The 24,421-nt window shown below is 48.1% G+C and overlaps 1 protein-coding gene across 1 annotated transcript in view; it reads right to left on the bottom strand.

Annotated features, from left to right (window-relative positions):
• The window catches only part of Slc4a5 (solute carrier family 4 member 5), a 51,120-nt gene extending 38,606 nt beyond the window's left edge, over positions 1-12,514 (bottom strand). Inside the window, exons 1-8 of the mRNA XM_036181915.1 lie at positions 12,325-12,514; positions 11,184-11,336; positions 9,974-10,069; positions 7,104-7,159; positions 5,971-6,128; positions 4,623-4,710; positions 2,476-2,630; positions 1,481-1,669 (exon numbers count right to left, since the gene is read on the bottom strand). Coding sequence (XP_036037808.1) covers positions 1,481-1,669; positions 2,476-2,630; positions 4,623-4,710; positions 5,971-6,128; positions 7,104-7,159; positions 9,974-10,069; positions 11,184-11,336; positions 12,325-12,514 — 1,085 coding nt within the window. The remainder of the gene's footprint in view (positions 1-1,480; positions 1,670-2,475; positions 2,631-4,622; positions 4,711-5,970; positions 6,129-7,103; positions 7,160-9,973; positions 10,070-11,183; positions 11,337-12,324) is intronic.
• Between the last annotated feature and the right edge of the window lie 11,907 nt (positions 12,515-24,421).

Below are 24,421 nucleotides of genomic sequence, written 5' to 3'. Positions count from 1 at the left end.
ACGCCTGTTGGGGCTTATCTGGACTTTGACAACAATTGATTTGGAAGACTCCTCTTGACTGAGGGCAAGGCTGCTCCCTGAGTAGGGGATCTGGGACTGAACAAAATGGAAAAATCGAGATGAAGAACGAGCAAGTATTTACTGTTCTGCTGCCTGGCTGTGGCTGACGTTCCCTCCTGCGGCTTTGACTTTCCCGAAGTGATGGGCTGTACCCTAACCTTCAAGCCAGAATACGCCCTTTCTCCCTGAAGTTGTTTTTGTCAGAGTGTCTTATCACAGCGAGAAACTAAGACTCAGCGCACAGCTATATCTCCCAAGACATCATTTACACGGAGCCTTGTACTTCTACAGACTTTCCTAAATCTCAGTCAACCTGGGCGACTCCAGGAGCAGCCAGAGAATTCAGACCAGGACAAGTTCCTCTTGTTCCCCCCAAAGAAGAGAAAAATGAAGCTTTTAAATAATACTAAAAATTTAAAATGTACTATTATATATTAGATTATACTTCTTTTAAAAAGATACATCTCCAACCCCTGGTGCTTGTGAATATGATTTTATTTAGAAAGCCTTTGGGTTGGGAATGCAGCTCAGTAGGGAGAGTGCTTGCCTACCATGCATACTATGCATGAGGCCCTGGATTATAAACCAAGCATGGTGGTGCCTGTGACTTCAGCTCTGGAGGGGGTGGGTTAGGGGCATCATCGGTTCAAGGTCATCCTCTGCTGTAGTAAGCCCGAGATCAGCTTGGGTTATATGAGACCCCCCCCCCCACACACACACACAGCTTTTGCTGATGTGATTAAGTTACAATGAAGTCATTAAGAGTGGGCAGTGATTCAGCCCTTAGAGAAACAGGGCAATACTACCCAAAGACATCCACACAGGGACAAGCAAGGCCATGCAACAACACAGACAAGAACTGAGGAGATGCAAGTGCCAAGTTAAAGAATGCCATAGACTCTTGGCTGCCATTAGAACTCCAAGGAGGCTCTACCCAGAGGCTCACAGACAGTGGTGCTGGCATCTTTATTTAGAGGGTCGGGTTGAGACAGGCTCTCATATTAAAACCCAGGCTGGCCTGGAACTTGCAGAAATCCTCCTGCCCCAGTGTTTCCAGTGCAGGAATTACAGGTAGGGTCCGCCACGGCCCTGCTCCCTGTTGATATCTCCATTTCCACCTGTGTGCAAATGGATTTCAGTAGTTTTACACTATCTTGTTTGTGGCACATTGTTTCTGACACGGGTACCAAAGGATGTCTAGAGAAAAGTTTGGGTTCCTCCTTATGGTTGGGGTCCTTCTGTTCCTCTTACTCAACATAGCTCAAGAGCCAAGAGAGGCTTCACTAGAGTGCAGAAAGACTGCAGTGGTCACACTCCGTCCCTAGAGGGCGCTGCACACAGCAGCGTGAGGGTCGCTAACAGGACCAGAAGAAGAGAGGGTTCAAGACTGCAGGCTCTCTGCCGGGCATGGAGCGGGCACCTTCCGGTCCAGATCAGCTCCTCTCCGATTTCATGCATAGCTGGCATCTCAGCCTCGTCGCCACTGCCCACTCCGCCGGCCCCGCTACCTCCAGCCCCTCCGCCACCGCTGCCTCCTCCGGCCGAGGCACCGCCTCCGCCCGCAGAGCCGTTCATCTGGCCCAGCTCTGCCAAAGAGAACACAGATTTCCTGAAAGAGAAAGTGGGGGGTAGGGGAGATCAGGGCTGGGAAGGGCTCAACCCCACAGGACTGTCCCTTTCCCCCCTCCAACAACAACAACAACAAAATACTAAATATCTTTTGTTTTGTTTTAAGACAGGGTTTCTCTGTGTAGCCCTGGCTGCCCTGGAACTCACTCTGTAGACCAGGCTGGACTGGAACTCACAGAGCTCTGCCTACCTCTGCCTCCCGAGGTTGGAATGAAAGGCGTGCTGCACCATCGCCCAGCATCTAAATGTCTTAAATGACAGGGAGATTAGGATGGAGGTGGGGAGGTGGCTCAGCTTTTAAAGCGTTTGCCCCACAAACAAGAGGACAAGAGTTGAGATTCCCAGAAGTCATGTGAAGGTTAGATGGGCAAGGCAGCCACCTGTAATTCCAGCACAGGGGAACCCCAGGATGAATAAGACTGGGCTCACTGAGAGACTCTGCCTCAATGAATAAGGTGGAGAGCAATGAAGACAAATTCCCAGACATCAACCTCAGGCTTCTACAAATGCACCCACACATATTCAAACAAGACCACACACACGCACGCACGCACGCACGCGCGCACGCGCACACACACACACACGCACACGCACGCACGCACACACGCACACACGCACGCACGCACATACATAGACAGAAAATGGTTCAGTAATACCCCTCCCCCTACACAGCCCCCAACCTGACTACAGCTGTTCACAGGCAGTCTTGCTGGCTTCTGATTTCCTACGAAGAGATTAAAAGGCTGACGTGGAGTGCCCTCTGTTGATCTCAACCTTCACACACACCTCTTGTCAGCCGAGGGCACTTTCTTGGGTGGCTCAATTCTGATGTTCGGATCCCATTCTCCAGGGGGAAGGACAATGGCCTCATCTAGAAATTCATCAATTCCTGCAATCAGATCTTCCCGGTTCCGGGCTTTATAAGCCACATCGCTGAAGAGCTGGGGAGGAAGAGGAAGGAGAAAAGAGGAAGGAGAAAAGCGGGCTCAGCTGGCCCTCACATCACAACTATTTTTAAAGGAGCCAATTTTAGTCACTGCTCAGGATGCCAACTTGATTTCAGTGGGTGGACAAGGGCAAAGGACAGTAGGGGAAATAGGGGACAATAGGAAAGAGCCAGTTCTTAGAGCAGGCAGTCACCTCATATCCGAAACCGAGGTCGCTGTACTTCTTTAGAGACAGGCAAGCACAGAGAATAGCTTATCCACCGGGACTCTTGATTTGGACTATGTAGTATATAGTATATTCATTTCTTTCTTTCTTTCTTTCCTTCTTTCTTTCTTTCTTTCTTTCTTTCTTTTCTCTCTCTCTCTCTCTCTCTCTCTCTCTCTCTCTCTCTCTCTCTCTCTCTCTGTTTTTAAAGACAAGGTTTCTCTATGTAGCCCTGGCTGTCCTGGAACTCCCTTTGTAGCCCAGGCTGGCCTTGAACTCACAGAGACTCGCCTGACTCTGCCTCCCAAGTGCTGGGATTAAAGGCATGCGCCACTATGGCTCGGCACACTCACTTCTAAACTTCTAATAGCATATTTGGCGGCCTAGAACCTTTACTTGCATATACTATGCACACATACTCCTTTCTGCACACCTAGCAACTCATTAGCCATATAGGGTCCTCTGTGCACTGGGCTGTACACACACTCCACTCTGAACAATGGAATTGTCTCGTCCCCTTAACAACCATCCAACACAGCCAGGTTCTGTTCAATGGTACTCTTCTTGTGTGGGGGCAAGAAAGTAGGGAGGGCCATCGGCCTGAACTAGTTTTGTGTAGTAAGTCAAACCGTGTCCTCCAAGTGAACTTTTAGGGAGACTCCTCTACTTACCATCTTACAGCTACGCAAAATTGGGTGTGCACACAATCAATATAAGGTGTGTTATGGGAAAGGACATTCACAACAGGAAAATGATTAAATAATTTAATCTATTACTCAAAATAATCACCCAAACTACACACATTCCTTTTCTCTTGAATCCTGTAAAAAGAAGCCCCCAGCAATAATGGGGGTCCCTGAGTACCCTCACGCAGGGGCCCGCTGTCACTCTCGACAGTGTACCCGACCTGTCCCATTGCTTTGCTTTGAATCAAGTCCCCCTGCCGCTTCTGCAAATCTTTGTGCAGCTTCATTTAAAGTCTTTGAGGAAGAGCCAAAGAACCTGGATGCACTCCACCTAGATGCCGACCCCGGTAACGGCTCTGCAGGCCCACCCCGGTAACGGCTCAGAAGGACTTTGTAGAATCCCCTGACCTTTTTTTCTGTTTCCCACAGAGCAAGCCCATGAGAAAACCTCTACAGAGCCCTGTCTGAGAAGTCCTGATTTTCAATTTCATTCATTACTGCTCAGAGTTTCCCCCTGGAAGGGTCAGGTTGCAAAAAAAGACTTACAGTATTGCTGGGGTTATGCCTGTTTAAAGACCTCCAGCCTCCCCGACACTGGAGACAGAGCAGGACCGTTAGGCCCTTCTCCCAGGACATGTACAGTCTCTGGCTCATCTCACTGGAGTTGCCCCTGAGGAGCTCTTACACTGAGCTTACGATGCTGTGCCTCCATTCAGCTCCCCTGAGCCTTCATCACTTCCCTTTGTCCAGAAGGTAAGCATCTCAAGGTCATTCTAGTCTACCCGCTTCCTGCTCACCCTTGGCTTTTTATCTGCAGAGCCTGACTTGGTTCCCCCAGGCAGCTAGCTCATAGTTGATTGTATTTTTTATTACTTATAATAATATAACATAGTAATAATTTCAATATTGCAGATCTGTCCCTCTCACTGGATAGTGCTCCTGCATGAGAGGGTCTGGGCCTTCCCCTAAATCTCATAATCCTTAGGTTCCTGGCACACAGCAGGGGCTCAACTGTGCCTGTTAGAAAACTGGTAGTGGTGAGGTGTGGGGGGACTGTGCTAGTACCACAGCTATTAGCACTCAGGTCTCACTTACATCATCCACCATGAGGGTTGCAATGGCTCGGCCGATTTCATTATAGGACTTTGCTCTCCCGGAGGGTCCCAGAAGAATGAACAGAAATCTGCAAAGAAGATGGAGAAGGAAGAAGAAACAAGAGGGAAAAATAGAAACAGGTGAAGAGAAAAATTATTTGGCCTTCAATGTATCCATTAACTGTTTAATGTCCCTCCTTTGAATCTTTTATAACTCATCATTACCATTATTATATTATGTGTTTGTATGGAGGTATGTGCACCTGAGTGCAGTACCTGCAGAGGCCAGAAGAGGGCACTGGATCCCCTGAACTGGAGTTACAGGTGATTATGAGCCACCCAACATGGGTGCTGAGAACTGAACTCAGGTCCTCTGCAAGAGCAGCAAGTACCATTAATCACTGAGTCATCTCTCCACCTCCTATTACTGTTTTTTGTTTGTTTGGTTGGTTGTTTGGTTTTGTTTTTTGTTTTTGTTTTTCAAGACAGGGTTTCTTTGTGTAGTTTTGGAGCCTGTCCTAGAACTTGCTGTGTAGACCAGGCTGGCCTCGAACTCACAGAGATCCAGCTGGCTCTTCCTCCCGAGTGCTGGGATTAAAGGCATGCGCCACCACAGCCCAGCATTTGTTTTTTGTTTTTTTTTTTTTTTTGAGACAGGCTCTCACATAACACAAATTCAAACTCTTCATGTAGTCAAAGATGACTTTGAACTCCTGACCCTCCTGCCTCTACCTCCCAAGTACTGGGATTACAGGTAAGTGCCATAATGCCTGGCTCTTCCTTTTTACATTTATTTAGTTAGCTAGTTATTGTGTGTATGAGTGTGCACGCACATGCCCTGGCACACATGCCACAGCCAACGTGGAGTTTTAGAAGACAATGTACAGGACTCAGTTCTCTCCTTTCATCATATGGGTTCCAAGGACTGAACTCAGATTGTCCGGCTTGGAGACAAGCACCTTTACTCACCGAATCATCTCACTGGCCTCAGAGTCTGCCTTTCATTATTTTACTTGCTGAAGAAACATTTCTGCTTCTGCCCCCAACTAGGCACCTTCACATTTGTATTGCTGCCCAGACCACTTAACAACTTCCTTCCTGGCTACTGCCTCCCCACAACCCTTCTCTTCTGTGAGGGTCTCACTGTTGACCTGGCTGGCCCCGAACTCTCTATGTAGAGCAGGCTGACCTCAGACCCACAGAGATCTGCCTGCTGAGTGCTGGGAATAAAGGCACGCGTGCGCCACTGTGCCCAGTTCCGTAATAATTTAAAAGGCTATCCTTGCTTGCAGACTACATGGGGAGTGGCTCCCTGGAGACAGGTGTGGTGGCACTTTTTGGTGACTCACCTGGTGGGGACAGGCACTTCTGTCACCCCTCCCAGCATGGCAGACTGGACAAGGCGAACAAATGCAATGAATGGTTGGTCCAGGAAGTCCACCTCGCCCACAAGCACGTTGGAGGCTTCCGAGTCCTTGGGGATCTTCTTCATGAATTTGTTTTTCCGCTGCTCCGGGAGGAAAAGGACACATCAAGAAGACTTAGCATGCTCTCACTCTCACTTCAGAGAACACAGTTTCCACAGCATTATCAAGAGACTGAAGCAAATGACCTAATTCTCTCAGCTCTGTAGATGACGAGACTCAATGTTTGTTAACCCGAGACCGTCTATGCCTTCATAGACAGTAGGATCCAGTCATGAACTAGACCCTGAGACACTCCACTGCTGTGGGAGCCGAGGAGTCAGAGAGGAGCCCTGGGATCGCTGATCCTAGCTTCCACCTACAACCTCCTTGGCTGGAACTTAGTGGTAAGCTGCCCAGACCTCCCTCTAGGCCTTCACCTTCAGTGGTTGAGATAAGTCAGTTATGATGGTCTGTTTGCCCTTTGCCCTGCTTCCTTACTCACAGGAATCTCTGGACCAGTCTCCAAGGGTGCAGGAGACTTCCTTGTTTCCAGGTTCCCCCGCAAGGGGACCTCCTGGGGAACTCATAGTTCTTAGACTTTTTTTTTTTTTTGTTTTGTTTTTGTTTTTGTTGTTGTTGTTTTGTTTTGTTTTGTTTTGTTTTTCCGAGACAGGGTTTCTCTGTGTAGTTTTGCGCCTTTCCTGGAACTCGCTTTGTAGACCAGGCTGGCCTCGAACTCACAGAGATGGGATTAAAAGCGTGTGCCACCACTGCCTGGCAGTTCTTAGACTTTAAAACTGAGACCATGAAGGGCATCCCATTCCAGTCCTCTTGGCTACCAGCAGCCCAGGGCAAGGCAAACAGATGGAGTGATTGGGCCTAGTGTCCCCAACGAGTCCTCTACTCAAACTACGCCACCCTGTCTTTATAACTTCTCTTCAGAGCCATCCGATGATGGAAATGTCCTAGGGAAGGTTGCTTCTCAGTCCTGGGGCATTTCTGGTCTGTTGTGAAGAGAGGTTCCCAAGGCTTTCTCCTCCCTGCCTGCCTCTGAGTCCAGGGCAGCACGGTCCTACCTGGTCCGTGTTTGGGGTGTGAGAGATATCATTCATGCTTCTACTCTGGGCGTGACCTAGGAGAGACAGGAAAGTAAGCCTATCAGGGGAAGCCAGGCTCACCCCAGTCCTTTGTCCTCAGCCCTGAACTGTGACTCTTCATTCATAACCACTGCAAGGTCTCCTTCCTCAGGTCTGCAGCCCCTTCAGCTGGCATCCCCACTCTCTTGCCCTCAAGGGCAGCTTGCGTGAATAAGCAGCCTGACTCCAGGCTCTCTGGCTACTCACTTCTCAAGCCATGGCGTGCTTGCCTCTAGCCTTTGGCCCCACCTTCTCCACCCTCGCCCAGATGCCTACCCCAAGTACAGCCTCTGTGCCAGGCTCACATGGGAAGAGACACAGAGATGTATTTTCAGATGAGGTGCCAGGCATCACTAGCCTGGAACTTGGTGAACGAGACCAGTTTCACCTCTAGCGTCCTGGACCCGTGAGAGTTTTTAAAAACAGGCCGGCAGAGTCCATGGGGAGACAGGGACAGTCCAGGAACCGAACTGCCAAGAGTCCCTTCCCCTGGAAGCCATCCTCATTTCCCATTAGCAGTGTGGTCCAGTGGGCATGCTCAGCCCTATGATTCCTTGGCCTTGGGCCTGTGGCCCTGGCTTACTCCTAGAGCACTGCTCTCCTCCACTCACTTCCCAGGAGCCTCTTCTGCTTGACTCTCATGGGGTTTCGTTTTGGCCACTACTGCCTCAGAAACCTCTCCCACTCCATCACTGTCCATCACAGTCACTCCTACTGCTTCTACTGTGTGTGTGTGTGTGTGTGTTTGTACGTGCGCGCATGTAATGACACACAGAATGCATCTCAAGTTCCACTCTCTTGAGTTTCATAACCTCAGAGCAGCCAGCTCCATCTGGTACCCCAGTTCATTATCTTCCACCAAATCTCCCGGAGACCTTATTCCACTCAGCACTCCCTCCATCCTCCCCTCCCCCCCCCACACACACACTGGCCACTCTACATCCTGGGAGGCAGTCTTGGCTCCTCCCTCACCTTTCCTCTGGCTTCTTCCCTCCTGCTTCTCACCAGTTGTTAAGGCCTATTTCCATCTCTCCCCTCTACTCCCGAATGCATGCCCAGGCTCTTTATTCTTTCTCAGTTGGAAGTCTGACTTTAGCACACACTGTTCCAGATCTCCAGGCCCCCCTTACCTTCAGAGTGACATCTTTGGGGTTGTGATTAAATGCACCAGGCCTTCTTTTGTCTGACCCTTAACCTTATGCTCCTGACAAGCTGAGTGGATGTTTTTTCCCCAACAGCAATTTCCATCAACTGCTGTTTGTGCCCCGGGTTAAAAGTTCCCTCTTGTTCTTAGAAGCCTGATTCCCTGACCCTAGATTTAATCATGGCTTTATTTCACACCACTCTTTGGGCTCACTCCATAACAAGATGTTCTAATGAAAGAGTGGGTTTCTTTTCTGTTCCACAAGGCTCGGTTGCGTGTCTCTTTCTCTCCGAGGCTTCCGCATCATCATCTGTGCACTGGGCCACCTCAGGGAGGCTGATGTACCTGGGTACATGCGATCCAGTTCACACAAAGTAATAATCACCTCCTCATGCCTCCTGTCTAGGGGTGCCGCTGAACAAGAGGGTCTCCATACACAGGACTAGTTGAACAAAGCTCTTTCCAGAGCAATTTTCTGCCTATTGACCACTGTCCCCTGTCGGCCATATAAGAAATAACAGGGCTGGAGAGATGGCTCAGTGGTTAAGAGCACTGGCTGCTCTTCCAGAGGTTCTGAGTTCAATTCCCAGCAACTACATGGTGGCTCACAACCATCTGTAATGAGATCTGGTGTTCTCTTCTGGCCTGAAGACAGAGCACTGTATACATAATAAATAAATGCATCTTTTAAAAAAAGAATTAAAAAAGAAAGAAAGAAAGAACAAGGTCAGGAATGGGTGGGGGTGGAGTATTGCTTGAGAAGAATCAAACATTAGGACAGAGGGGAAAAGACTGGACCAGGCAAGCACCTGCTGGAAAGGAACAATTGTGCAATTGTGGGTGGGTGTGCTCACTCTCTCTCTCCCACAGATACACATAGAACTCACTCTCAGTCCTCCTGCTTCCAACCCCAGAGCGCCGAGATTATAGGTACATACCACTCTACCTATAGCTCACCTGACTAGTAACCACAAAGGAGCTTGAAAAAGCCTGACTGTGAACTTTGACCTCACAGTCCCCTGATCATTGCTACTGACCACGCTCATGTTTCTTCTTTGTGGTGATGAGGGGTGTCTTGGGTGCCCTTCAGCAAAGGACTTAGGTGAAGGTGAAGGTTTGTTTGGAGACGGAATCTCACTGTGTAACCCAGGCTGGCCTGGAACTCACTGTGGTGTAACCCAGGCTGGCCTGGAACTTGTGGCAATCCTTCTGCCTCAGCCACTGCACCCAAGCAAGGTTTCTATCTCCTTTTGCTTGTGGTTTTGTTGTGCTGAGGATCAAACATGGTGTTTTAAACGTGTTAGTCAAGCTCTCTACTACTGGGCTGCAGCTCCAGCCCCAAGGACCTGACTGTAACACCATCACTAGGAAGGGTTCTCACCAGAGAACAGGGCAAATGATCAAGTTAGTGAGAACAAGAGTTTTGACTGAGATCAACGTGCCTAGGACATGAGGTCAGTGCTGATGATGCCAGGGCTTGGTTGAACTCCATGTCTAGCAAGGAGTTATTACAGTGGTAAATCAGGCTTTGGGACAAGCAGAGGTCTAGGGGGAAATATGGTTTCTCCTGGTGGTGTCTTGAGAAAGCCAGATCCTGGGTTCTACCTTCTCCATCTATGGACGTGTGGACATTCCACAGTGGTCACGATCAGCAGAGAACACTCACACAGATGTCCATAGCTGGTGCTTTGCTGAATCCTCAGGTCCTCGGTGGAGCGGTGCAGAGTCGGGCCTGCCCAGGGTCTCCTGGCAGAGCTGCGATCTGGAATGGGAAGGAAGGCATGCGGTTCCAGGATCCTTGCTGCTGCGGCCTCCCTGGTTAGCACAGGGACCATGCAGTCACCACAAACTAAACAAAGCTACTACAAGACATCTCCCCTTCTGAAAATAGTTTTTAAAGATTATTTATTTACTTAGAAGAGGACATCAAATCTCACTACAGATGGTTGTGAACCACCATGCAGGTGCTGGGAATTGAACTCAGGACCTCGGAAGAGCAGCCAGTGCTCTTAACCTGAGCCATCTCTCCAGGCTCCCAAAAATGATTTTTTAAAGGAATAGTGACAGGGACGGGGCTGGGGAGACAGCTCAGTGATTAAGAGCACTGGCTGATATTCTGGAGGATCCAGGTAAATATGTGTGCAGTTGAAAGCGAGACAGAATTCACAGTTGGTCAAATCAACATTGGCTGCAGCAGGCCACCCACCTTTAGAGTCTCTGAGCCTGCCCCTCACTGGCTTCTGTGTCTGTCTTCTGGGACTGCCAGGGCTAGGGTCTTCAACTTCTCAAATACTAAGATCCAAGAGCTAAGAGTGAACACTCTTCCCTCCCCAAACGGCCCCAGGCTTTTCTAGTTATAATGACACTGGAAGCCACTTGAGGTGACCTCAACGCTCCCACCATCTTCATATGCTCTGTTTTCTCTGAAAGTTTCTGGCTTCTCTTGGGGGCAGGACTTAATGAAAAACCCAGAACCTTTCCCAAGCAAGCCATCCCTACAGGCATTCCCTGGTGCTGTGTGGGTCTCCTGGGAGGTGCTAGCCTGTCCCTCTTTCCCAAGATGCACTGCAGACCAAAAGAATCCAGACCTCCCAGGTGGGGTCTAGGCATTAGGACACATTTCAAAGACTCAAGTCACTGCAGTGTGCAATACAGGCTGTGAGCCATCTGTTCCTAGGAACTGCTATGCTCTGGTGTCAGGGACAACATGTAGTATGGCTGCCCACCCCCAGGACTTCCAGAGAAGGTGGCTGGAAGAGCCTCAGAACCTCAGAATGTCTTCAGGATCATAAAGTCAGATACTTCCAGCCACTGAGATGGACTCCCCTGGCCACTGGCCACATGTGCTGTGCCCACCAGTGAACAGCTCTACTCACGTGTTGTGGAGACCGACTTCCCAATGTCTGCAAGGGAGAGGTGAATGGGCTTCTTGGTCTGGTGACGATGCTTCCTCAGGAGCACGTAGCTGACCCTTTCCCGGAGCTCTGGTCGCAGAAGCCCATCCTCTATCTGCTTCTCAATGACATCATCTGGATGAGAAACAAACAAGCCAGGCCCATGTGGGACAGAAAGAGCCTAAAGCTTTGGGGGCTTGGTTCTGCCCTGCTATTACTGAGACTGAATATGGGCAAAGGGATGAGGGACTTGAAAGTAGTTCTGCTGCTTTGCCACTCACTGTTCATATATAAAGTTGTGAATACATCTCCAGCTGGGTGTATATGTGGACAGAAGTCTATGTTCTTTCTATCCCTGTTATGAATGAAACAGGACCTTTGAAAGTGAGCCAGAATGCTGTGTTAAACGACTTTTATCCTCCCCAAAGTGAATTCTTTTTTTAGAGAAGAAATAATTATAGCAAAACTAAGTGCTCTCAATAGAATAGAAATCATGGGATGGTTAGAGACGAGAGGCAAACCAGCTCCTCGTTTGACACTCCATTAAGTAGGAGCTAGTTTGCTAAAGAAGAAAGATTGGAGCCGGGTGGTGGTGGTACACGTATGCCTTTAATCCCAGCACTCGGGAGGCAGAGGCAGGTGGATCTCTCTGAGTTTGAGACCAGCGCTGGGCTACAAAGTGAGTTCTAGGAAAGGCGCAAAGCTACATAGAGAAACTCTGCCTTGAAAACAAACAAACACAAGAAGAAGAAGAAGAAGAAGAAGAAGAAGAAGAAGAAGAGGAAGAAGAGGAAGAAGAAGGGGGGAGATGGTCCATTTTCCTCTGAAAAGAAATGAGTTGCCATGACAACAGTAGTCTCTGCCCATTCATGGAGCCCCTCACCCTGTCTGCTGCCTCACTGAACCACATCCCAAGGATGCTCTTCTCCTAGCGGTTAGAGGTCTGTATAGTGTAGAAATTAGAGCATCTAGGCCACTGAGTCTAGACAGCTTCAGAGTCAATTCATCTCTGCAGAGTCAGGCGAGAGTTGAATTGGCCAGTCACATGGACTTGCAGGTTGACATGAGGCTGGGGGAATTGCCCTAGTTTGTGGGGACCACAACAGAGATGCCCTGGCCTCACCTATGATTTGCGGTAGGGAGCTGCTGTCCAGATCCAGCAGCACCGTCCCTGTCTGCAGGCAGGTGCGGAGCTCAAAGAGGCTGTGCAAGGACAGTGTGGACACATGGGGCTTGCTCCATCGTTCTCCTCCTTCCTCTACCTTTTCTTCAAATTTTATCCACCTGGAAGAGACAAGAACTGGGCTAAGCATGGCCAGAGTCCTCAGGAGGAGACCTATCCCAAGTCTCCCCAATAGTGTTGTACAAAACTTTCCTCTGAGATGGAAACATTCCATCTGCAGGAAGCTCCTTAAACAGGAAGTAAACAACTCAAAATAGCTTCAGGAAGTCCCTGAAACTGACCAGATTCCCTAGGCCCCTCCCAGGCAAAGTAAACAATAAAAGCTGAGAGTCCCTCTCAGAGGAGCAGAGTTGAGCCACAAAGAGACTCTCAGACAAGCCAAGCTACTGGAAAGAGAAAGAAACCAGCTGAGCTGCCTAGAAGAGGTTTAGACCAGTTGAGTCACGTGTGTGCACGTTTATCTGCAGGTAAGTGCACTGTGTGCATGAAGTGCCTGCAAAGACCAGAGGAGGGCCTCAGATCCCCTGGAACTGGTTACAGATGATTGTGAGCCATCATCTAAGTTCTGGAAATCAAACTCAAATCCTTTTAGTATTTCTCAAGCCCCTCATCTTGTGTTTTGTTTGTTTGAGATAGATATTGACCAAATTCAAAGAACAGTAATGTACCAGGAGATATATTTGTCATAGAGCACCAAAAGACTACCATTTATAACAAAACTCCCTCCATTTAATAAGAAAAACTAATGAAATGAGCCATTCCTGGGAGAAATGATGAGGAAAGAAAATATGGCCGTTTACTAGTGACCTGGGCTTTCTACGAATGCAGTAACACCTTCATTTCTCAGACTGCCGAAACTAAAGATTGGGGTTGGAGAGATGGCTCGGATGTAGGGCTCTCACTGCTCTTGCAGAGGACCTAGGCTCAGTTCCCAGCACCCACGTCATAGGAACGACTGTCTTTAACTCACTCTGGTTCCAGGGCATCTGGCGCCCTCTTCTGGCCTCTATGGGCACTGCGTACATATGGTGCACATACATACATGCCGGCAAACACTCATACACATAAAATAAAATAAATAGATCTTAATAACAAACTATAAAACCACCACTAACAACAACAAACCTAAAAAGACTGACAATGTTCTGTGCTGGTAAAAGCACATGTCACGGTGTGGCACAGGTGTAGCGTTACCACTTTCTTTCCATAGTTAGTATGTGTACCTTTTGACCCAGTGACTGTTTCTAGGGGTATGACAGGCATGCAATCACAGGCCTACTCCAGTAAAATTAGTGCAGAGGTGCTTCCTACAGCTTTGTATGCTAGGTGAAGAATCAGTTTTCAGTTGAAGCCTGATGAAGACCCACAGAGGTTAAATAAAAATAAAAAGTCTAAGTGAAGGACTAAAGAGGTGGCTCAGTGGTTAAGAGCACTTGTAGATATTCCCAGAACCCATGTCAGACAGTTCATAACTCCCTGTATGCAACTCCAGGGAAATCTGACGCCTCTGCCCTTAGCAGGCAATGACACATATTCCCTGGCCACCCATGCCCCCAACACATAATTAAAAATGATAAAAATTTGAATTTAAAATACTCAGAATGGCCTAAGAAAGATCACCATAGACCAGCAACCTTGACCTCAGAGGTACAAGATGGAGATGCGTGCTGGTCAGCAGGTAAAAGCACTGGTTGTAAAAGCCCATATAAAAGCTAGGTATAAAAGGCACTGTAATCTGCATGCTCCCAAGGGAAGATGGGGGTGAAGACAGGAAGCCATGCCCTGCTCTGAGCTTAGCGGAAGATCCAGGAGGGCAGAGAGACATGTTAAACTCCAGCACAGGGATGAGATCCACAGCAAGAGGACGTGGAAAGCCAGTCTGGACAGTCGCTGCAGCCTCTCCACTTACAACTGCCAGGGATAAACTCAGAGGGGAAGGTTAACTAAACATGATTTCAGATGTGTATCTTTCGATGCAGAAAGTCTCTCTGTGTTGCCCTGGCTGGCCTGAACTCACTGTGATTCACCTGCCTTTGCCTCCCAAGTGCTGGGATTAAAAGCATGTGCTACTACACCAAACCCAAACAGTTGTGTTTTTAAAACAATACGTGAGCTGATCTAAGAAATGTGGGCACTGCTGCATAATCTGATGAAATTAATGGATTCTTGTCATTTCTTTTTAGATATTGCAATGATTTCATTGTAATTACCTTTTTATCTTTCTTTTTTTTTTTTTTTTTTTTTCTTGGTTTTTTGAGACAGGGTTTCCCTGTGTAGCTTAGCGCCTTTTCCTGGAGCTCACTTGGTAGCTCAGGCTGTCCTCGAACTCACAGAGATCTGCCTGGCTCTGCCTCCCAAGTGCTGAGATTAAGGCCGTGCGCCACCACCACCTGGCCATTTTTTATTTATTATGTACACACAGCGTTCTGCCTGCAGGCCAGTAGAGGGCACCAGATCTCATTACAGATGGTTGTGAGCCACCATGTGGTTGCTGGGAATTGAACTAAGGACCTCTGAAAGACCAGTCAGTACTCTTAACCTCTGAGCCATCTCTCCAGCTGGTAATTACCTTTTTTTATTTTAGAGACTGGATCTTGCTCTGTATGTAGCCCAGGCTGGTCTCGAACTCAAGAACTTCCTACCTCAGCCCCCCAGTGCTGAGATTTCAGACTTTCCTTACCAGGCCAGCCGGGTGACAGTGTTATTGCAGTTATGCTAGAAAGGTGACCTCCTGTGAAGAGTCAAAGAGTCAGAGGCAGGCCCTGTTCCCACTGTTAGGAGTCCCACAGGAGGACCAAGCTGCACAACTGTAACACATATGCAGAGGGTCAGTCCCATGCAGGCTCCCTGGTTGTCGGTTCAGTCTCATCCTGTGAGTTTTCTTGTGGTGTCCTTGACCCCCCTGGCTCCTGTAATCCTTTCTCCCCATACTGGGTCGCCTTGCCCAGCCCTAATACATGGGGAGGTGCTTAGTTTTCCTGCAACTTGATATGCCATGGTTTGTTTTTTTTCCCTTTGTTGTTGTTTTGATACTCATGGGAGACCTGCCCTTTCCTAAACAGAAAGAGAGGAGGAGTGGATTGGGGAGTGGGAACAGAGGGGGACTCAGGGATGGGAGGGAGGGGAAACTGCAGCTGAGATGTAAATAAGTAAATACATACATACATACATACATACATACATTAATTTATTTAAAAAAAAAGAAGGTGACCTCAGGCTGGAGAGATGGCTCAACAGCTAAGAGCACCTGTTGCTCTTGCACAGGACCTGGGTTTGATTCCCAACACCCACAGGATGGCTAACAACTGTCCATAACTCCAGTTCCAGGAGATCTGATGCCCTCAACTCAACAGGCATCAAGTATACATGTGGCATACAATACACATACAATAATAACATAAATAAATCTAGAAAAATTTTAAAGAAGGTGACGTCATTTTTTAGAGACAAATACTCAAGCATTTGCAGGTGGAATGATATGGTAGTTGGGACTTAGATTAATATGACCGAGTATATGTCTGGAGGACCTTGAGATTGGCCACATGTTAATTGGTAACAGTTGAAAAGTGGCTGATGGGTACATGGAGGTGCATTCTAATACACACTACTTTTGTGTAAATTTGAACTTTCTATAACCCAAATGCTTAAATAGTTTCTAAATTGAGTAAAGGCACAGGCTCTTTCTAAAGTCTCTGGTCAAAGCCAGGCTTACAAGCTTGCCGGTGCCTGATGGAAAGGTTCATGTAATCCCAAACAATTCATTGCAAAGCAACCTTTATACCACAGTTGGCTTCAAAAAGCACGAATTAGATTTGGAGAAGCAGGTCAAGTAGAAAGAAAATCTCTGAGTTGGAAAAAAGACTTTTAGGTATTTCATCCAGTCCCAGTCAGTGCCCTTCCGTGCATGCCAGAGGCAGGAGCCAGGTGCCCCCTTCTCTGAACAGAACCTTGAAGAGTCACATGTTCCAGAAAGCAGCTCTCTGTCACAAAGAGGGAGGTCCAGACCTGAGGCCTCTTCTGGAACTGGTAACTTGACAGGTTGCTGCTGATCCAGACTTAACAAGAGTATGAGAAAGTGTCCAGGGGCAAGTCAGCCACCAGGTACAGTCCAGGCTTCCAGCACAAACCCCACGCCTGGGAAGGAGCTATCCCACCAGGAAGGCCTAGAAATGGCTGAAAGTCAAAGTAGAGCTGGGGCTGTAGCTCAGTCAGTAGAGTGCTTGCCCACAACGCAGGAAGCCTGTTTGATCCCCACGCATCACTTGAAAAACAACCTGACATAGCCAGGTGTAGTGGTGTACACCTTTAATCCCAGCACTCAGGAGGCAGAGGCAGGTGGATCTCTGTGAGTTGGAGGCCAGCCTGGTCTACATAGTGAAATCCAGGCCAGCCAGGGCTACCTAGTTAGACCCTGTATCAAACAAAAACAAAACAATGATCAAACAGCAAAACCCAACATGATGGTCAGGCACTCAGGAAGTAGAAGCAGGAAGAACAAAAATTCAAGGTTGGCTGTCTAGATGGCTCAGCGGGTAAGGGTGCTTGCCAGGAGCCTAGAGATCCAGCTCTTGATGCCGGGAACTCACATAAAGGGGGAATAAGAAAACCAACTCCGCAAAGTCACCTCTGCCCCACATCATGCAACTATGCAGGCACACACCTAATAAATTTTAGGAAATTTAAACAAAGAAGTTCAAAATCATTCCCAGCTACATGGCTGAGTTTAAGGCCAAGTCCAGAGCACTGGGAATCAGACGTCAGTGTTATTTAAAGAAGACATGGAAGGGCTGCTCAGACAGCTGGGCTATTAAGAGCACTGGCTGCTCTTGCAGAAGACTAGGGTTCGATTCCCAGCACCCACATGGTGGCTCACACCCATCTGTTAACTCCAGCTCCATGGGATCTGGCTTGATGGTGCTTCGTGCACACTAAGCAAGCACTCTAACCAGCTGAGATACTCAATGGAATTTGTTTTTGTTTGTCTGTTTTTGTTTTGTTTCTAATGTGAGGTCCTGTGCTGGCTACTTCTATGTTAACTTGACACAAGTTATAGCCATCAGAGAGGAGGGAGCCTCAATTGAGAAAATGCCTCTATAAGATCTGGCTGTAAGCAAGCCTGTAGGATATTTTCTTAATTGGTAATTGATGGGGGAGAGCCCAGCCCGTTGTGGGTGCTGCCACCCCTAGCTGGTGGTCCTGGGTTCTATAAGAAAAAGGTTGAGCAAGCCATGAGGAGCAAGCCAGTAAGCAGCATCCCTCCATGACCTCTGCTCCTGCCTCCATGTTCATGGCCCATTTGAGTTTCTGTCCTGACTTCATTCAGTGATAAACAGTGATGTGGAATGTAAGCCAAATAAACCCTTTCCTCCTCAAGTTGTTAGGTCATGGTGTTTCATCACAGCAATAGTAACCCTAACTGCAACAGTCCCCTATGTAGTCAAGCTTGTCTTGAACTTGAACTGTAGCCCAGGTTGTTCTTGAACTTGTGACCCTCCTGCTTCAGCTTTGTAAGGGCTGGGGTTAGAGCTGTGTCTTGCCACACAGGGCCATTTTAAATAATTTTTAAATGCAATACAATCTCCTGAGGAATGCAACTTTTGATGCTAAGGCTATGTTGACTCTAAACATTTATTATTTTAAGAAACATATCAGTGGGGCCGGAGCCACAATTCTGCAGTTAAGAGCACCTACTGCTCTTGCAAAGGACCCAGGTTCTGGTCCCAGCACCCACTGAGCAGCTCAAAACTATCTGTAACTCCAGTTCCAGGGGATTCAATGCCCCATTCTGGCCTCTGAGGATACTGCATGCACATGGTGCACATACCTACGTTTAGGCAAAACACTCATATACATAAAATAAATCCATAAAACAAAGATAAAAATAAATCTTAAAAAAACAAAGACTTCTGTTTGGGGTTGGAGAGACGGCTCAGCGGTTAAGAGCATGTACTGCTCTTGTGGAGTATCCAAGCTCAGTTCCCAACACCTGTGTCAGGCAGCTCACAATCCACTGATAAATCAATCTCTGGAGGATTCCATACTCTCCTCTGTCTCCTCAGGCACCTGCACACATGTGCATGAATCCACTCTCCCACACATATACCACATAAATAAAGGATTAAAAAACTTTTAAAAAGAAAAATATATACTTGTGTGAATTTTTTCCTTTGTTTCTTTTTTGATTTTTATTTTGTAGCCCACTGGCCTTGAACTTGCTATGTAGCTGAGGATGTTCCTGAACTCCTGAACTGTCAGTGCTGGGTTGGTAGGTTTGTGTCATCACACCTGGCTGCTATCGTACATGAAGTCCACACCCCTGCGGTGGTCACTCTGGGCCACCCCTAACTTTATGCTGTGATTTTCTCATCCCTTCACCCATCACCCCAAAGCTTAACTTTCCTAGGTCATTTCAACAGCACCTGTCTAAGACCTGTTTGTAATCCATATTTTTATTGCATTTCTTTCTTTTTTTTTTTTTTTTTGCCGGAGCTGAGGACCGAACCCAGGGCCTTGCGCTTATTAGGCTAGGCTAGTGCTCTACCACTGAGCTAAATCCCCAACCCCTTATTGCATTTCTTACCTTATTGCAATTCTTACTTGGGATGTTTGTGTGTGTAATTTTGTGGCCATGCACATGCCACAGTGTCCTTGTGGAGGTCAGAGGGCAATTTTCAGGAGTTGGCTCTCTCCTCCTACCACATAGGCCCCAGGGAACAAAAGGTCATCAGATTTGGTGGCAGCTTTAGCCATTGGGTCAGCTCAATAGCCCTATAATTCATTTTTATATGTGTAACAAATTCATTTCTTTTTTCCAAAAATTATTATTTCTTTCTTTTTATGTGTTTGAGTGTTTTGCCTACATGTATGAAATAAATGCAGCACATGTGTGCACTGCTTGCAGAGTCCAGAAGAGGGTGGCAGATGTCTTGGGACTGGAGTTTGAGACAGTTGTGAGCCTCCACTGTGGGTACTGGGAGAGCCGTACATGTTCTTAACTGCTGAGCCCCCAGATTCATTTCTCAAAAGCAGTATGAATGTGAGCTGGCCCCAGCATCAGGCAAAGCTGCTTAACTTCCCCGGTGAGTTATGTCAGGACCCTGCGTGTCCCAGCATAGACTCAAAGTGCGTGTTGATTCAGTCATGAGCCAATTGTCATTTTCCCAGAGATGTCTGAGGACTCAGCAAGTCCTGTCTGGATCCCGTCCAGACAAGAATGGTATATGGAAATGGAATGAAAGAATGGAACAGCTGGGGCAGGAGTGATGGCTCAGCAGTTAAGAACACTGGCTGCTCTTCCGAAGGACCCAGGTTCAATTCCTAGCACCCACATGACAGCTCACACCTGTCTATAACTCCATTTCCAGGGGACCTGACACCCTTACGCACATACGTGCAGGCAAAATACTAATGGACACAGAATAAAAATAAATTATATAAATAAATATATATATAAATATATATAAATAAACAAAACACAGGGTTGACGAGATGGCTCAGCAGATGAAGGCACTGGCTGCCAGGCTTGAGCACTTGAGTTCAGTCCTGAGAACCCCACATGACGGAAAGAGAGGAAGAGAGAGAGAACCAACTCCTACAAGGTGTCCTTTGACCTTCATATGCACTCTGTGACACACAAGTACACTCTCACGCACGCACGCACGAACGCACACACGCACGCACGCATGCACGCTCGCAATTAAGTCAATAAAATGTAACTTTCTTTTTCTTTCAGTTTTTCGAGACAGGGTTTCTCTTTGCAGTTTTGGTGCCTGTCCTGGATCTCACTCTGTAGACCAGGCTGGCTTTGAACTCAGAGATCCTCCTGGCTCTGCCTCCCAAGTGCTGGGATTAAAGGCGTGCACCACCGCCACCCAGCTAAATGTAACTTTTTTTTTTTTTTTAAAGCACGTGCATGAAGGCAGGTATTTGAAATAGAGCACGTGGTTTCTGCAACCGATTTAAACACCTATCCATGGTTCATCAAACTTGGCAGTGAATTTAGACTATAGCATATAAAAGCATGGCTAAAGTGTTGACACACATGCAGAGTTTAGAAGGCAGCGGAGGGGCTGGCAAGCACCAGAAGCATAACTTCGTCCTTTAGGCCCTAGAGCTGATCGGATAGAAGCTAATAACGACCAGTTTCAGTAGAGTGTATGCGTAAACCTAATGGACAACTTGCTATTTTATGGTAGGATTTGTAATCATTGAGAGGGCTAGTCTCTCTCACCTTCCAGCCCTTGTGTTCTCTCCTTGGTAGACATATGGGAAAGTCAAATTATCATCAAGATGTTTCCAAGTATAGCATCAAAATGAGACACATTGGCTAAGTGATTCCATTGTTTAATAGACTCAGGATAAGGAACCAGAAGCCTCCATCTCAGAAGATGAGACGTGCCTGAGACCAGGACCAGCAGATGGGGGCCTCTTTCTTAGACTCTTCAGGAATGAACCTACTTTCTTCCTGCCATGGTTACCTTGCTCTCTGTAATTCAGTCTTCCTTTATGCTAGCCTAAGAACTGGTAAGTTTTTTTGCACCCCATAAGCCTCTCTGCCAATGCAACAATCCAAATCAGAACAAGTTAGACTGAATTGGAAAAGCCCCGGTTTAATGGGTAAAGCGTTCCTGGGTGATTCTCTGGGCCTCCAGAAAGGAGACAGAGAGGAGAGACCAGAAGAATCACATGTCTGTTTTTGAGGATGCCCTTACATATCCTGTGGGAGTGGTCTTGAGCCTCTCTGGGGGAGGAGCTGTGTTTGGTGGACTTTGAAGGGGCGGGCTTAGAGAGAGATGGGGAGGGGAGTTGAGGTGGATCTTCCACCAGACTCCCTCCAAACAGTCCAGACTCTTTGAGTATAGGGATGCCAGGGTGCCAGGGGTTGAGGTGGAGCTCCCACCCAAACAAGAACCTTGGCAAGGCTTTGGTGATGTCTGGCACTTGGGAAATATTGGCAACATGTAATACACGTGACATGTGTTACTCCATTGTCCTCCACAGATGAGGAGACTGGGACCCTTAGATTATAGCCATCCTCCCCAAGGTCATGCAGCTTGCCAGAGACAGGGTCTGAGGACAAAGTCTGTTGACAGCAGAGCCTGTGTTCTCAGTCCCTGCACACGCTATCCTGGGTCTCAATTACCCTGTATTTGAGCACACGCCTGCCTTTTACACTAGGTCAGAAGTCAGAAAAGAAGGCCCCTGGGCTAGGAGTGCCTGAAGCCTGTTTGTGTATGGTCAGCTCAGGTGGAATAGTTTCTCGGCGCTGGAGAGATGGGGCAGTGGTAAGAGCACTGGCTGCTTTTCTAGAGGACCTGAGTTCAATTCCCAGGACCCACATGACTGCTCACAACATTCTGTAATTCTAGTTCCACGGGTTCTGAGGCCCTCTTCTGGCCTCTGTGAGCACTAGGCATACACATGGCATACAGACATGCATGTCCTGCCCCCCACATAAAATAATACCTTTTGGAAGGGATGTTTCACTCCCTTTCACGAGTACCTGCACACATGCAGTGGCACACATGCAGAGGTCAGAGAACTAGCAGAGGTTGGTTCTCGCCTTCCACCTAGTCGGGACAGGGCTGGCTTGTTTCTGCTGCTGCACTGCCTACTCTGGACCAGTCACCCCAAGAGCTTCTGGCTCTCCGATGCCCCCCTCCCATCTAATAGGGGTGCTGGGGTTACAGATGTACCCCACCACATCCAGCTTTTTATGTGGGTTCCTCAGGTCACCTGGCCAGCACTGAGCTGAGCCATCCCAGGCTCAGCTTTTGTTACATATTTAAGGCCTTGTTAAGGAGGAGGAAGAAAAGAAGGAGGAGGAGGGAGAGGAGGAGGAGGGAGAGAAGGAGGAGGAGGGAGAGGAGGAGGAGGAGGAGGAGGGAGAGAAGGAGGAGGTAGGAGAAAGATACTATTCAAGAGTTCAAAGCGCAAGGTGTTCTCATCCCATCCTTCAACAGAAAAAGTTCCCCAGTGTCTACCTGTGCTAGTACTCGGAGGACAAGTTCAGGCTTGCTTGTCTTCATTCTCTGGAGGCACCTAACACAGCTGTTTGTTTGTTTGTTGTTTGTTTTGTCTTGTTTTAGAATGAAAGAAGGCGGTAACTAAGATAACTTGAGGCATCCTGGGAGTCCTGATTGATGTGCAATTGCAACCCTGTGGTGGAGACAGAGATGAGCAGATGTCTGGGGACTGCTGGCTAGCCTGTCTAGCTACATTAGCAGGCTTCAGGCCAACAAGATAGCCTATCTCAAAAAATAAGAAGGAAGCAGGCAAGACGGCTTTGGTGGGTGAAGGTGCTTGCCACCAGGAAGTCATCAGACCTCTGCACGTGTGCCATGGTACACGTGTACTCTTCCCCCCTACATTTGCACATACAGACAGATAATTGTGAAAGTAAAAGAGCCCAAACACAGAAGTAGATAGCAACTGAGTAATAACACCAGAAGTTGATCTTTGGCGCTCTCTCTCTGTCTCTCTGTCTCTGTCTCTCTCTCTTGCATGCACATACACATTGCTGAATGTACACACTCACTCCTGTTTTCCTGCGTGCTCACCATAAACTTCAGGTGTGTGTGTGTGTGTGTGTGTGTGTGTGTGTGTGTGCGTGCGTGCGTGCGTGTGTGTGGTAGTGAAGGAAGAGGAGAGAAAGTAGGTTAGACACCAGATGGAGAAAACAGCTTGGTAACAGCAATCTCCATCGCTCAGACCAGTGGGTCAGAGGAGACAGCTCTGGAAACCTTCCCCGGACCTCAAATCTCCATACCCGACTCCACTGTTAAGAAACACAACAGCCACAGGCCTGGACCCCCTTTCCCGGATACCAGCAGCCCGCAGCTCCTCCCTGCTACTCTCCCCACTCCCTGGCTCCCCCCTCAAACCTGGGGGGAGCCCCACTTGCATCAGGACCTGGCTCTATTCAGAAGTCCCTCTCAGCTCCCTGCTCCCTCAAGCCATTCTTTCTTGTACCCCTTGGTGAGAGAGACAGCTGCTGCTTGCTTACCCATGAATCCCCTGACCAAGGCTTACAGAAGGTCCTTACCAGTCTGCATCAACCCCAACCTCCAACCCCTCCAAAACAAAACAAAACAAAAATCCAAAAACTGACCATTAAGAAAACTCATTAAAAAACAAAACAACAACAACAAAAAAAAAAAAAAACAACTAATTTTCTCCCTTCAAATTGGAAGACCACTATGACTGCCTGATTCCAATGAGACAAACCAGTTCCCCATGGGATCAGAGTACAAGAACCACTGCTCTGTTTTGATTTTGCTTTTCTGGGGACCAATCCAGGACCTGTGTATGCTGAGCAAGTGCCTCACCGCTGGGCTACATCCTCAGCTTGACAAAAACTCTTCACGTGTAGATTTGCACTTGTGCGTTTCCCGCTAGAAAGCTTTGGCTGCCTCTCCATTACCTAAAGCCTGGGCTTGGTGATATGGCTCGAACCATGGCCAGTGATCTGGACCTAGGCTGCGGCATCCTTCGCTCTGCTGCCTCGGAGCCCAGCCACTCAGAACGCACACAGTTCTCTGTAAAAGGGCAGTGACACCCCTTGGACCTCTGTCCCCATATTTCGTAAATCTGGAATCTTCCACACCCCTCAAGGCCAGGAAGAAGGTAAGGAAACGGACAGGTCCTGAAGAAATAGCAGATTAGAAAGCATAGACGGGGCAGAGGTCTGTGCCAGAACCAGCCTGTCTGGGCAGTACCTGCTCCCTGGAACAGCTGGGCTCTGGAGTCTCCGGCGGCGGCGGTCGGTGCTGCCTCCGGCCCCAGCCTGTTCTCTGGCTGCTGCCTCCTCCACGTATCCTCTTCCCCACACAAAACAAACTCACTTTTGTTCCAGTTAAGCAGCAAGGGAGGCGGGGAGGAGGAGGGCGGGAGAAGGATGAGAGGGAAGGAAGGAGATTGCAGCTAGAGAGGAATATAGCAAAGGAAACAGAGACAGAGTTCATGAGATTGCGTGGAAATCCTGGGAGAAAAAGAGAGCGAAAGAGGGGGTGGGGCGGGGGACCTGAGGCCTGATGGA

The sequence above is a fragment of the Onychomys torridus genome, chromosome 3 (assembly GCF_903995425.1).
Source record: "Onychomys torridus chromosome 3, mOncTor1.1, whole genome shotgun sequence".
Lineage (NCBI taxonomy): Eukaryota > Metazoa > Chordata > Mammalia > Rodentia > Cricetidae > Onychomys > Onychomys torridus.
The sequence above is the reverse complement of the archived record's forward strand: the minus strand, read 5'-3'. Positions and strand labels throughout refer to the sequence as shown.